General features: G+C 38.8%; 1 protein-coding gene across 1 annotated transcript; it reads left to right on the top strand.

Annotated features, from left to right (window-relative positions):
- Positions 1 to 2,011: 2,011 nt before the first annotated feature.
- Positions 2,012 to 14,560, top strand: LOC103696076 (transmembrane protein 50A). Its single transcript, XM_008777592.3, has 4 exons — positions 2,012 to 2,348; positions 2,444 to 2,540; positions 14,023 to 14,175; positions 14,259 to 14,560. Exons 1-4 carry the CDS (start codon positions 2,213 to 2,215, stop codon positions 14,293 to 14,295), a joined length of 423 nt encoding a protein of 140 aa, XP_008775814.1. The 5' UTR covers positions 2,012 to 2,212; the 3' UTR covers positions 14,296 to 14,560.
- The last annotated feature ends 345 nt before the right edge of the window (positions 14,561 to 14,905 follow it).

The raw sequence follows: 14,905 nt of genomic DNA, 5'->3' as shown, positions 1-14,905 counted from the left end.
GTCAGAATTTTGTATTCTAATCCAAGAACACAAAAGAGCATAGCAAAGCTTGCCAACACTTTAATTCATTCATCATAATCCCTTGGTTACATATGGCAGCCTTTATATAGGCTTCAAACTAAGCTATTGGAAAGGACACCATCCCCTTTCCAAGGCAATAAGTAAAAAACGTTTTCCAAGTCACAACTTCCAAGTTACAACTTCAAAATAATAAATGACACAACTTTCAAGGTTCCTAACTACGAAGTACATGAATAACTTAGGAAAAACGAGTTGACAAGTCAAAACTTCATGTACAAGTAATTAGGAACACAACAAGACTCAAGCCCAAAAGTACCCACGAAAAATGGGCCTAAATAGCATCTCCACGTGGATCAGCCTTGTTTAATGGCTCCAAGCTTTGTTCTTCAGCATTTACTATGTAAAGATAAGTGATCAATCTTGGTGAAGCCTTAGAGTCTTCTAGAGCAGCCTCCTTCTCTTGAATTTCCATGACTAGTCCATATAAAGCTTCTTTCATTTGTTTTGCCCTTGCTCTAGTCATTGGACCTCCAATTCCTTGTAATGGATCTTTGGAATTAGCTTGAACCATTCGGCCAGCCCCTTGATCTCTATCACATCTCAATCTCCAAGGATGTGGATCTAGGGACTCGCATCCTTGTCTCTAAGGATGCGGATCCTATATGCATGGCGCTCGGATCTTTGCTGGCATGGAAGGGCGGCTTCTAGAGACTCACATCATGGTCTCTAAGGATGTGGGTCTTGTATGCATGATGCTCGGATATCGACTAGCACAGAAGGGTGGCCTTCAGGGTCTTGCATCCTGGTCTCCAAGGACACTGGTCCTGCACGCACGGTGCTCAGATCTCGGCTGGCATGGAAGGGTGGCCTCCAAGGACTGACATCTTGGTCTCCATGGACACAGGCCTGTACGCACGGTGCTTAGATTTCGGCTGGCATGGAAGTGTGGCCTCTTTGGATGCGAATCCCGGTCTACAACAGTGCGAATCCTGATCTATAAGGACACACATCCCATTTGGAGAGGAGATAGATAGTGTGTGGGAATGGCTTGTGGAAGAAAACTCGGGCGTAGCGGTAGCTACAAGAGCTTAAAAGCCTCTCTGTAAGAGTCTCTTGCCATTAGAGTTTATCGCCATGAAAGCTTGGGAGCCTCTGGTTGCTCCTCTCCTTTGGCTGCGTTCTCTTTCTTTGAAATCCCTTGGCCTTGTTTATAAAAACACATTCTAGTCTCCGAGGCCGCAGATTCTATATGCACAGTGTTCGGATTTCGGTTGGCACGGAACGGTGGCCTCCAAGGACTGATATCTCAGTCTCTATGGACACGGGCCTGTACGCACGGTGCTCGATTTCGGCTGACATGGAAGTGTGGCCTCCTTAAATGCAAATTCCGATTTATAGCAGTGCGAATTCCGATCTATAGGGATAGACATCCCATTTGGAGAGGAGATAGTGTGTAGGAATGGCTGTGGAAGAGAACTCGAGAGCCATTCCGTGAGAGTCTCTTGCCATTAGAGCTTATCGCCATAAAGGTTTGGGAGCCTCTAGTTACTCCTCTCCTTTGGCTGCTTTCTTCTTTTTTGGAATCTCTTGGCCTTGTTTATAAAAAGAAGAGAGTGTAGATCCATTACGATTTGGAGGCAAAAATCAAGGGATTGTCTAACTTTCTTTCTTATCTGCTTTTAAATTTTCTATAATTTTTTTTCTTATTTCGGCACCACTAAGAATTTAATTTCTTTTAAAATGCTCGCCCGGTATTGACCAATAATGGACGGATCAAATTTAAGCCTTATCAGCTTACAAGTAGGCATTTCCAGAATTACATCAACAGCTGCCAGCAAGCTTTGATTTACATCAGAGGAGGGCAGGTAATATTATAATAATTTAAAAATGCAGAATTAATATCATAGCAATCGTGCACAAGAAAGATATTTTGTAAATTCATCCAAAATGAGGGATTTTTTATGCCTTATTTTAACCACAACGCTGCCAGCTATTCGACTTCGCCGATAAAAAGATCGGCGCAAGCAAAAGCGACACAGCCAACGACAGCCTGAACGAGAGGCGATACCCCGTAAAACCCTTTAAGATTGGTCGCTTTTCCACCCTCAGCAATTGCCATCGATCGAAGCCAGAGAGAGCATAAGAGATCAGAGAAAAAAAAAGGGGGCAGAGCGAGCGAGCGAGCGACGCTATGGACAACTTGTCGCTGATGTGGGAGATCATGGGCCCCGGTATTGCCGGCGCCGTGTTCGGCGCTGGCTGGTGGTTCTGGGTCGACGCCGTCGTCTGCAGCGCCGTCAAGGTCTCCTTCCTCCATTACCTCCCCGGTACGCCACCCAGTAATCCCTTCCTTTCCCAAACCCGATGCTCTTCATGACTTCCTGCGCTCATTAGGGTTTCCTCTCTGGCCGTAATTCCCTAGGAATCTTCGCTTCTCTGGCGGCTTTCATGTTCAATTGCGTCAACAGAGACGATGTCAGCTACGATTACTACTCTCCATACGGGGATAGCGAATGGAGGTCCGGTCTTCCAACCCCCTAATCCAACCTTTCCTTGCTTTATTTATTTCTTTATTTCTTCCAGTTTGAGATTTTTTGATTCCGCTTTCTCAACTAGTTTGATATGAATTTTAGTTACTCTTATAATCATCACGCAGACAACTGAATTGCTTGATATATGTGGTAGAACAAGATTCTGGATGTTGAACTCCTTAATTTACTTATTGACTAGTTTTACTTGGTATTTAATTGTAATGCTGCACACTGAGTGGTAACCTTCTGTACATGCTGGGACAATTGATACCTTTGATATTGTTGATAGAACATCTCTTTGGCTTCGCCAAATTGATCTTTACTCAAGGGGAAAAATCACTTGTTTTCTTAAAGCTTGATCTTCCATTGTGTCTTTAAGATCAGTATAATGGAGGCCCAAGTAGGACTTTCTTGCTACAATGTCACAAGTTTGTTGTTGTGGTGCTCTCCAATTTATAAACCCAAAGCTTTTGAAGACCCATTTGCTAACATTCCTCTGGAATCTGCAGAATCAGCAAGAATATATCTTTGAAGTGCCTTGGAAAAACTACGTTCCATGATCAATTGATCTATTGATCTATCCATGCATTAATCAATTGCAAATTGCTCTACAGCTGTATCTTTAGGGTTTTTACTCCTCTCAGTTGGATTCTCTAGGCATGATGCATTTCAATAGCAGTCTCTTGATGCGAAGGACTGCTGCTTATAGGACCTTCTATGGATATATCTTTGATCATAGGATTCTTGTTGAATGAATCTTCATTTGCAATAGTTTTGATTTGTTGTTCTTCATATAACTGGATTTATGGTTGCACTAGAATAATTTGTTTGATAGCTTGTTGAGGTTGAAGGCCAGAAATAACAAAACTGCATTAACGCATTGTCCGACACCTTAGGCTATTGCCGTTGCTTGCAACATAGCTTTTGTTGATGCTAGATCACTTTGATAAATGTCGTACCGTCACATTTGTGCCCCAAAACCTTCATTTCATATTTGACATATTTGACATGCTAATGGAGAGCATTGATCTTGAAGCATAACTCCTTGTTTTATGCATGCTTGAGAGGGGAAATAAATAAGGAAAGAATAGATTGGGGTAAATGAAAAGATAGGAACATTCAGCTTACCAAGTTATGCGGGAACTATTGATCTGCAATATGTTAGGGGACTTGAAAACAAGATTAGATTAAGGTTACATTTGATTTAGGTGCCTGCATTCTAGAATTTGAGAACCAGGCAGTCAATGATAAAATGTGAAATCAGGGTGTAATGGTTGTTAAATCGAGAAAAATCTGCTTTTGTGCATTCTAGGCATGGGTGTGTAGATGGGATTAGAACAAGAGTATACTAGGGCTTGACTAACAGGTTGGAAACTATCATTTATTCATATCCCAGCCAACAGAATTATCAAATTAGCTGCAGTTTAAAATAACAGCCAGCAAATAGCTAATATTCAACACAGAAATTATCTCTACTATTAAATAGATAGTCTGACAGAGATCTCGTATATAGAAAATCGCCAACATTATGTCCTTGGAACAGTCAAAGAAAGATGAACAATTTGCTGGTAAATTCAGGCAGCAGCATAAATAATTGAATCATTTAAAAATGATTTAGTTAAAGAATAAGAAGGGATGGGGGAATAGATTAATGGAGAGAATTTAGAAGTAAAGCAGACAAGGAGAAGAGATAGAGTGACAGAAGGAAGAGAGAAAGGACAACTGAACCAATGGAGAGAATAAGAAGTAGAAAGGGAGATGAGATAGAGAGAGAAAAGCGAAAGAAAGGGCAACTGAACCAGTCAACCAGGCTTCACACACTCTATTTTGCTTCAAAAGTTTCTATAAACGTGACCTTTCAATTGGCTTTTCTGGACTCTTGTACACTTAGCTGGTCCCCTAGAAAGTTTCCATTTAAGTTATATAGGACTCTTACAGATATAGAAAGATATCCTCTTGGAATCTCACAAATCGACTACTTATTTGAATCTTTGCTCTGACTAGAATTCATAACTGGCCATGTTTACAATAGCATGTACTGTTCGCACTGTAATAATGTGAATACTAGATCTCCTAGATTCTTTTCTAAGATCCATCTTCTAATGAAACAAAAAAATAAAAAAAGGCAAATCAGGCATCTGAAGCAACTTTTGAACAGAATAAAATAGAAACTGTTAGGACTTTTCTTGACATCAACCTCTATCATGAAGATGGACCCAAAGGATGCTCCATCTTCATGTTGGGCAGGTTATATATTGTGTTTCTACTTTCTAGGTGGACCACTGAGCGCGACTTTCTTATCTTGAGACTTTGGTCTATACAACTAATAAGATCTGCACCACATTTATCATTACACATTGCCAATTTCTCCATGTTTAAAAGCCTTTTTTTGGGTTTTGATGCCCTTCATCATGACATTAAGGAGCTGACTACTATAATTTTGGCTATCTTATGTTGCCATATGATGATATTGCTTTTGTAGAGCTCGTTCTATCATTCCATGGGCCTGTATGAATAGGCAAATCTATTATCTGCAAATATATTATTCTCAGTGGAAAATTATGTATAGAAGGGAAGCAACACGACAAAGGATTCTTAGAGGTTGGATGGTTGGTGGAGTCTGTTATCCTCACTTGTTAGGGATATAATAAGTCACCCTTTTATCAGGATGATTTTATCCAGAAGGACCAGAACTTAGGGATTTTCATTCCCGTGTTGCCCATGATCCCTCGAACTTCTCTTTTACTTTCTTCTCCTCTGCAACTCCCTGTCTCATGGCTACTTATCCGACAGATAGGGAAATCAAACATCCAAAAGGTCCTTGCCACCTCAAAATACAGTGTTGCTTGTTGTTCTATGCAACAAAACCTTCAGAAGGTGTATGCATGGCAACCAAACATTGAAAAATGGCACCAAATGACCAAAGGTGGCTAGAATGAGCACAAAGAGTGGCACAAGTGTGTCAAGACAATTGGCAACACTTCCAGGAATGCAAGAAAACCTAAAAGATGCCATGAGCTCATTGCTTTGGCTAGAAGTCGAACTTGACCAAGAAGGCCTATTGGTCCATATCCAAGCCTTGGGTACAAAATTAGCATGCTTTTAGAGCTTTAGTTTTCAAAAAGCAGTCCATGTTGTTCATTGATTAAAGAGACCAAGAGTCCAAGTTTCTAGGAGTTGTATTTACATTAAAGTCTTTAGGAGTCAAGTCACTGTAGCATTCCTGTAAGCTGTAGTATATACTGCTTATAGTACTAATTACAGTACTCGTACTAAACTATACTCATCACACTATTATGGTGATTTACAGAGGGCTTTTCTGTCTTTTTATCTTCTTTTTCATGTTCTAAGTAATGATTAGAATTTATTTTAAGATAGAAATCTGCATTGAATTTTGTAACCATCGTTTTGAAGTGGTTCATTTTCCTGTTTTTAATTGATCGAAGAAAAAGCTTAGGCCACGTTCAGGTCATTTTTCTCCACTCTTTCAACTTTCTAGTGCCTTTCTGCCCTTTATTTACCTTTTTAATCTTTCAACCTGCAATTTTTGTCTTTCATTTCTGCTTTAATATTTTTTTCATATCATGCAATAAATAGTGGATGTATTCATCTTGTGTTCAATTTTGATCTGGAAAACCAATCTTGTTTGTGTGATTTGATTCCTTTTTTCATCCATAGTGCTGAAGAATTGATTTCGAATCATAAGTATCTTTGAGTTTACATTCTTTCTTTTCTTTTTACCATTTGTATGCAAATTATCCATTGTTTGTAAAAATCTGCAAGCAATGGGACCTGAGGTTCATTTAAAGGTCGACACTGAACCTACTTTTTAAAACCTAAAACTTTGGAACATGATTTCTACTTCCCATTATCTGAACTATAAAGCTGGTTTATTTGATTTCCCATTTATGCTAAAAAACTTCTGCTCTCTTTGAAATGACCCTGCATTTATTCATTTTTTGTCCCAATCTGCAAGTAGTGGGACCCCAGGTTCCATCAAGGGTTAACACTGGACCTACTTTTTAAAACCTAAAACTTTAGGATATGATTTCTACTATCCTTTCGCATTATCTGAATGGTAAAGAGGTTTATTTGATTTCCAATATGACTGGAGTGCTCAAAAACTTCTGCTCTCTTTTTGAAATGATATTGCAAGCTAATAGCTATTCATAAACCTAGACTAAACTACTTTGCAGACCTCCCATGCATGCATGGGGACTGTTTTCCACTTTTACATCACTGTTCTTTTTCAAGCTTCACGTTTAGTGTCTCAGTCTCCCAAGTCCTGCCCTTCTTATGTGTGTCTCATCTTGTTTAGCTTGTCATGGATTCTACTTGATTCCAGTATTTGTCTGCTATTGACTCCTTTAGCATTGGAAATCACTTATTGTTGCCTCTAGCTTCCTTGGTGCTGATGCTCATTATTGAATTCTTGACTTATAAGCCAGCTTTATCTTTTTCTTATCTTTATATTGTCTTAATTCTTCACTTTCTAAATACTACTATTGGTTCCTTATCTTTCAAGGTTCTTCGGCCATCACACAATGCCGTTGGAATTTTTCCCCTTCTGTCTTCTATATCTTAAACTTTCCACAAATTTGTCCTTTTTTGTCCAACTCATCATGATATTGTCATTTGATGTCTCTTTTTTTCCTCTGCAAGATGGCACCCAAGGTTTGCGATATTGGTGGGTATTGCCCTTTACTGAGCATACCATACTATATCGGTATCGAATTGAGACTTGGTACAGGGGATGTCCTGAGTTTTGGCACACCAAACCGAACCCCTTTACCGTGTGTACCATACCGTATTGGTATCAAACTGAAACTCGGTACGGGAGGCATCCTGAGTTTTGGTACGCCGAACCGACCTCCATACCAGGCGTACCAATGCTATACTAATATAGTATTGGTATAGGATTTGGTATCGAGATGACGAACTTTGATGGCATCAGTAGGCGTCTAAGCTAGGGATTTCACTAGGCGTGGGGGCCTCTATCTTATGGGCCTCTTTGTCTTTCAAGTAGTAATGATTAGGCATCTTGTCACTTGTGAAAGATTTTATAAGTGGTACATGGCTCAGCTATATATTGCAGCTACTTGAGCTTTTGTGGAGTGGCCAGGGCATAGACTAATTTTAAGACAGCGGTTCAGTGGTTCTTTTAGTCTTTGTAACAAAGCTTGTATTTAGACAAGAAAGATAAAAAGTAGCATTCCTTTTACAGCTAGACTAGCCATGCATCAGATCAAAATTAATTAGCACTTAGATGGTTAAGTAAGAAATGTAATCACTTGCTTTAAATGACTGTTTAGTTTGTATAATATATCTAAGGGCGTTTATGTTTGTTTTGATAAATAGGCTAGGGTGCTATTTGGCATCATTTTCATTTTTCTTATTTTCAAAAATAGAAAGTAGAAATTTTTTTTTTAATTTTTAAAAATATAAATATGGTTATATAGTCAAATATTTCTAAAGACATAAACATGATGGTGGCTGACGCGATGATAGTGGTGGCAGTGATAATGAAGACCATAAGCGGGGTTGTGTCTAGTGATGTGTTGGTGGTAGTAAAGATGAGGGCACCAATAATGTGATGGTGGTGGTCTGGTAGAGGCCATGGTGGTGGTAGTGTGGCACAAGTAGTGGGGGTGGCGATAGTAGCAATTGTAGTGGTGGTGGGGGCAGCGGTAGTGGAATCGTGACGATGGTCGCTGTCAAAACGATGGCGATGGTTGGCAGCTTCAAAGGAATTTCCAGTAGCATGGGAATTATCAACAAGATCAGCCAGTTTCTCAGTGAGAGTTGGTGTCACCTCAACCTATATCTACCAAATAATGCATATGATTAGACAATCAATTCTTAAGCACAAGACTTGACTTCTTAAAGAAGGAAACAAATGTGTCCTAGAATACCCTAAGTTTCACCCTATTTATAGCTAACCTAGGTCAAACCCTAACAATCTTAAACCTAGGCTCTGATATGACATAACTTGTCATGTCCAACCAGATTGCATTAACTTGGCATGTGACAAATCTTCGCATATCACATATGGTTCAGCTGTACGAGACATAAGGCCTTAATACATGCCATTCACTTTTCCAACAACAAATAACTAGGACAGTCTGCTAAACCTCTGGCACAACAGGTAGTGGTTTAACATTAGATCATCTTAAATCCAGATAAGCAGTATTAAAAGGGAACACTTCCATATCTAATGCTCTGAGAAGCCTTGAAGGATTGTATGAATAATTGCTATCATATTCGAGAGAAACTCAATTTTTCCCGTGGATATACCTTAGTTATATGTCCTTACAGAACTACCAGATGCATTTCATTATTTATTTATTCAAAAACTTGTGTCTGTGATCTCCACGTTCCTGGAAAACAACACCTTCAGCTTCAGAAAAGACAAACTTTGGTGTGGTGAATGCTCTGCACCTTATGCGGAAATAGTTGAAGTTTTCTGAATGCTAAGGAACAAAACCTCAGACCATAAAAAGTGGTTATTGTCAGGAATGGATGGGATTATTAGCAGTAAAGGTCATCAACCACCATCTTCTTGTCTTGATATGGTAAGAGCGCATCCAATCATTTTCCCTTCCATATTTTTTGATTGTAGAACAAATTCAGGACAACCTAATATGACAAGACGAGACATGAAAATATTGATTTGACATGCTAACATGGTATCTAGTGGTATGCCTGTGAAATTTGCAATGAATAAGCTATATTTCAGAGGTTATGAAATTATCTAATGACTCTCAGATGTCTCTTGATAGTTTAAAATATTGCTTGACTCTAGAAGTGATGTCCTAGTGCACAATAGATAGAAACAGGTAGAGATTCTTGTTTCCGTACATTCCCTTAGTTGAGAATCTTGAGATTTATTCATTAAACTACTCTGCCTAATTTCTTTCAGATTCATATTACCCCTGCTATAAATTGGGTCTGTGATCCTAATGATAGATGGCCCTCTTCCGCTATATGTTTTGAGGCTTTTTTTCCTTCATAGGGGTCTGTCCCCAATGTGGCCACAAATAAATGTGGTGCTTATACAATGAGATGTTGAGACAAAAGCAAATTGGTCACTGGTTTTTATAATAATTTGGATCAATTGTCTTAAAATCATTTTGGACAACTAAGGTGCCTTTTTTTTGTTTCCATAACCATGATCATTTGCTAATTGCATTAAATGTTACAAATTTCATGTCTAAGGTGGGATATATATGTATGCAACTTGAAAGATCCTATAGCTAGATCAAGTAACCTTCTCTAAAGAAAGCTCTTTTAACATATTTTGTTTAGTTGTAATTGGGTTGTGCTGATGAAGATCTTTTTATTTTATCGATCAACATATGATCTTATTAAGAGCATTTCTGGCCTATAAAAAGGAAATCCCCTAACTCCTAAAAGTTTCATTTTGTCTCTAGACATCTTTTTCATGATGCACATTGTAAAATGTGCCTCAAGATGGGCTGGCTAGCAGTGAGGTCAAGGTTTGGAGTTGCCACCTTCTTTTTATGGTTTTGTCTAGGTCAAGAAATAGGAAAACCTGAAAAAACAACCGAAAGGGAAAAGGCTTGTTAGGGAACAAAGGGTAGGGTAAGGCCAATGATATAGCTGATGAAGGGATCCACTTCGAACTGCCCTAGCAAGTGCTAGTCTGTACTCACCACTTAGAGACTAGGGCATGACTGCAAATACCTAGTTGATTGGTGTTCATGGGCATTGCCTATACATCCGAAATAAAACCTTGTTGACCTCAGATCTGGTTGCATTTAAGGTTTAGGGGGTCTGACTTAGGGTTCCGAAGATGGCTTCAGTGTGAGGTCAAAGGGCCATACCTTCCCTTAAACATACGAATCAAAAGGAAAATTCAAGAAAGAACAAGAAAATCAGCAAGAAATTAATCTAGCAACTCAAGAAAACTCAAGGAATCAAGTCTAAGTTTATTCATTGAGCATGAAGCAATTAATTATAGAGAATTGCATGTTATTGATCTAAAAATTTACAAGATTCAAAGAAAAGAGGGGAAAAGGAAGCGAATCTCAAACAATATGGTGGTAGTTCCGGGGTGCTCTTTTTCTTGGAGACGACAGTTTAAGGTCCCCCTCTTTGTTGAGACACTCTTCAAAGGCTCCTTGCTCCATTTTTCAAGATCTTGGACTTGCTTGTATCTAGACTATAGATCTAGGCTTGGAGAAGTTGATTCTTGGTTTCTTGGAGGTCTTTAATGGTGAATTCAAGATTTTAGAGGGATGGAGAGAGAGGTTGTGAAAATTCATGGCAGCAGGTAGGTATGGAATTGAATCTAGAAGTGTAGATTATGATCTATACAGTGTAGGTATGGTTTGACCATAGTTTTGACATAGGCTTGACCAAGGGTTCTATTGTATTTGGGGCTTCTCATGGCTTTGGCTAAGGGAGTTTGCGTGAATTAAGTTTTTTTGTGTCTTAATCTTGCATGGAGCATTATTCATGCAAAAAGCCATTAAAGAGGGTGCCTGGGGTGTCTACACACATTAGGTTAAATCTCTACAAGAAATATTGTTTTCAAATCCCCAAAACAATATTGTGATGCATGTGTAGTGATGGTTGATTTGTGCTGTGATCAAGGTTCATTTCAGTAGCATGGTTGGGAGCAGACACAATTTAATCAAGCAAAGTTCAAGTGTTGCGTTTTGTTGGTTAGGCCTGTGGGTGCTCACCTACACCAGTTGCTTGGCCATAAGGTTGAGTTGGTGTTTGGTTGATTTTATCTTGCACTGGCTGTGATAACTGAAAAGAAAAAAGGGGTCTGGCATTGTATTAGTTTCTTGTGAGATTTCCAAAGCCTTAACGAGGGATTTCTTGAACTTTTAAGAGGTTTCTCACAAAATTATACAATATTTTGTGGTAGCTAGGATGTCTTTTTTCCAATTTTGCTTCTTGAGTTCACAGGAAAAACTTGTATCTTTAGTGGACTGTTCAGAAGTAAAAGCCTTTGATGTCCATGTGGAGTCATGTAGGGTCTCTTATCTAAAATTGGTAGTTAAGTGCTAGGAAGCTCCATTGTAGGCTTAGTGACAGGTCTTAAAGTAAAACACAAGGCTTCACCTTGACCCAGTTCTAACGAGCTATAAAGTGTCTTTCCTGATTACCCAAAAGCTTTAGGACTAATAAGGAAATTTTCCGAGGAACATCAAGAAGTGCAACATTATCTTCACTTGATGTCAGACTAGCTTAAAGGGACTGTTTTAGACAGCATGAGGAAGAACAACAACGAGAAAAAGGGATTGCTAGTCCCTGTTTAGGACAGCAGCAAGGAAGAAGTGGATTGTGCACCCTTTTTTCAATTAGCAAGACAAAATATAATGAAGAAAAGGATAGCAGGTTCCTGTATCACCCAGAAATAAATAAAAAGAAGAGAAGCAGGTCAGTCCTCTGTTCCATGCAGCAAGCAGAAGAAGAAGAATAGGAAAAGAAAGGGGGCGCTTCAATCCCCTGCTTCACCCAGCAGGAGGGTTCCCCAGAGCAGCAAGAAGAGCAGTAGAAGTATAACAAGAAAAAAGAAAAAAGAGGGGACTTCCGCCCCCTGTTTCACATAGCAGCATGCATGAAAAAAAAGGAACTTCAGTTCCCTGTTTCACATAACAGCAGGGACACCTCTGTGCAAAGGAAAAAATGAAGAAGAGAAGAAAAAGAAGGGGAAGCAGTAACAGGGAAACCCATGTCCAAAGAAGAAAAGAAGAAGAGCAGGAGGAAACTTCAGCTTCCTGTTTTACAAGAAGCAGGGGCAAAAAAACAAAAAAAAAAAAAGAGGTGGGGTGGGGTACTTAAGCCCCTGTTTCGCACAGCTGCAGGGAAGTCCAAAGAAGGGAAGGATGAGTAGTACACTTCAGCGTCCAGTTTTCTCATAGCTGCAGACAATAAAAAGGTAAAGGATTTTAGCCCCTGTTTCATGCAGCCACAGGGGTACCCCAGTAGAGGAAGAAGAAGCCAACCACCTCGCAAACCCTAGGTTTCTGATGCACTCTTGATTGTTTCTCATGGCTTTTTAATTTTTGAGCTTTGATCAACGGCCGAAAACTGTTCCTGCAAATCAGATCAAGTGATTGGGCTTAACATGAACAAGGCGACCTTTTTTTGCACCTTGGAGCGTCAATTAGGCGTGCCTATATAAAGAGGCTGCCCCTCACTATAAGCGAGGGACCTTTCAAAACACCGGAGTAGGATTCAGATTTTCAAGCCAAAATTATGGCCTAGCCTGATATGCAGTTTCAAATCGGTGAACAGGGATATGCATTGGAATGTGATGCAAATCTTGATTTATATCCTCATAGGTGGATGAATTGTTAAAATTTTGGTGCTGTTGAAATAAAGGTCAGATCCGAAGTGAATTTCATATATACATATTTGAAGAACAACTTGCAAAACAAATCATGAATAATTTGATGGTGTGTATTTGATTATCAAATTCTAATGTGTTCTACATGTTCATATTACATGGTATTGATGAAATAAAAGATCTTGTTTTCAAGTCTTTACTAGTATAATTATGTAGAATTTCGTAATCAAATATATAAATGAACTGATTACAAGTCCACTTGTCAGTTTCTTCAGGTAACCACATGGTATTGAAACTGAAGCAAGGTCCTCACGTAAAAACATTATTAGCATTAGAATCTTGGTTAGATTCAAACATGATTATGATTTCTTCATTAGCTCATCTTTGAAGTGAGATCATATCAGAGTTTCATACTTAAGTAGCGCCATAACAATTAGACTAGGATATTCTTTGGGAAATTGAAACAAAGTTATGATTTGGAAAAAGGGATTGTGAATGGTATATCAAAGACTGAACAACACCTTCCTTCTTACAGACTGAGTACATAGTCTCTAGAGAAAATTATAAAAAGGGGAAATTAAGACTAGTAATGTGCCTCAGATGTCAGGATCAAATACTTTCTTGAGAAGCCAAATGATTTGTTCAAGGACCGGGATTGCATTAGGTTCATGACAAACTGATGATTCCGAAATCATGATCATGATTATTATGCTCATGACTGGTGGACCTATTGCACTGAGATCATGATTGCATTTTAGATGACCATGAAAGATTTTTATTTTTTGTTTGGTGGTGATAAATGAAAGATGGTTTTGAAGATTATGAAAGCGTGTTTTCTCTTTTAATGGCAAATAGTTCTTAGGATTGTTATGAAAAGGATATAGTTGATTAGCCTTCTATTGATGCACAAAGTATGGTAATATGTCGGTTGGCTGGCTGAATCAAGCAATATTGGGGGTATTTTTCTTTCTATTACTCTTTAGATTGGTCTTCTTATTCTCTCAACATTTAGTCTTGACTTTTCATATAGATATTTGTTTAGTTCTTGCCATTTGATGATGAATGTTTGATCAGCATTTCAGTTTAGAACCCAGATTACATTTTTCCTCCCTCAAGATACTGATACCGCTATTGCAATTACAGGTTGAAGCTTTGGCTTTTTGTTGCATACGTCGTATCCTTTGTCTCTCTAGCTGCAGCAGTGGGCTTGCTAATACAAGACGCCCTCACAGATAAGGGCCCTTCTGTGTGGACAGGTGTTGCTGGTGTCCTTCAATGCGTGTTTGTCTTAATCAGGTATTGCTGCATAGAATTCAAATATATGCATCTGCATCTGCCATCATGTGCTGCTGCCTTGCTAACATTGTTCTCACTTGCAGTGGGCTGATTTATTGGACTTGTCATTCTGAAGATTGAGATGATAAAATCTGTTCCGCGTGAATTGGACGTGTAAAGATGAAGTGAGCATGAACTTGTCATTGAACGAATAAAAAACAAAATATAAGTTAAAAAAACCATTTGTAGTTTTTATCATTTTGAATTTCAGTTGTATTCTGTAAATGGAGATGCTGTAATTATCACTTGGGTATCTGAGGTTATCACTTGGTGTGTAACTGTATGGTGATTAAGAGGTACTTGGGTGTGGTGCTTTCGTTGTCACTGCCTTGAGCGCTACTTTGTATCCATCAGCTCGGATTTGTTGGTGAATGACCAGGTGCTGATTCTATTAGGGGTATATATGATTTTCGGTCAACATGAGAAGTAAATTGAAATCGGCTTCACGAATTAATCAGTATGGCCCAGGTTATAGTTTCTGAAAATTTATTGCCAAGGCCGACTCAAATCAAGTAAATGCTTATCATGTTCTCTGCTCCACCTTTTCATTTAGTATGTTTTATTCTTAATCATGAACTACATAGTTTCCCTAATAATTTGAACCGAGAAATGAGCAGCCTACAACCTATTGCATTGTTGCTACTATTCTCGGTATCTAGGAATGGGCTTTACTGGTTTATCTAACCATGAT

Source organism: Phoenix dactylifera, unplaced genomic scaffold, assembly GCF_009389715.1.
Source record: "Phoenix dactylifera cultivar Barhee BC4 unplaced genomic scaffold, palm_55x_up_171113_PBpolish2nd_filt_p 000195F, whole genome shotgun sequence".
NCBI classification, from domain to species: domain Eukaryota; kingdom Viridiplantae; phylum Streptophyta; class Magnoliopsida; order Arecales; family Arecaceae; genus Phoenix; species Phoenix dactylifera.
This window is presented reverse-complemented; position numbering and strand designations above follow the sequence as displayed.

Excerpts from the sequence above, each read along its gene's own strand:
- LOC103696076 (XM_008777592.3), top strand. The coding sequence starts at position 2,213 with ATGGACAACTTGTCGCTGATGTGGGAGATCATGGGCCCCGGTATTGCC. Across the intron at positions 2,349-2,443 it reads CTTCCTCCATTACCTCCCCG|GAATCTTCGCTTCTCTGGCG; the intron begins GTACGCCACCCA and ends GTAATTCCCTAG. Across the intron at positions 2,541-14,022 it reads TACGGGGATAGCGAATGGAG|GTTGAAGCTTTGGCTTTTTG; the intron begins GTCCGGTCTTCC and ends TTGCAATTACAG.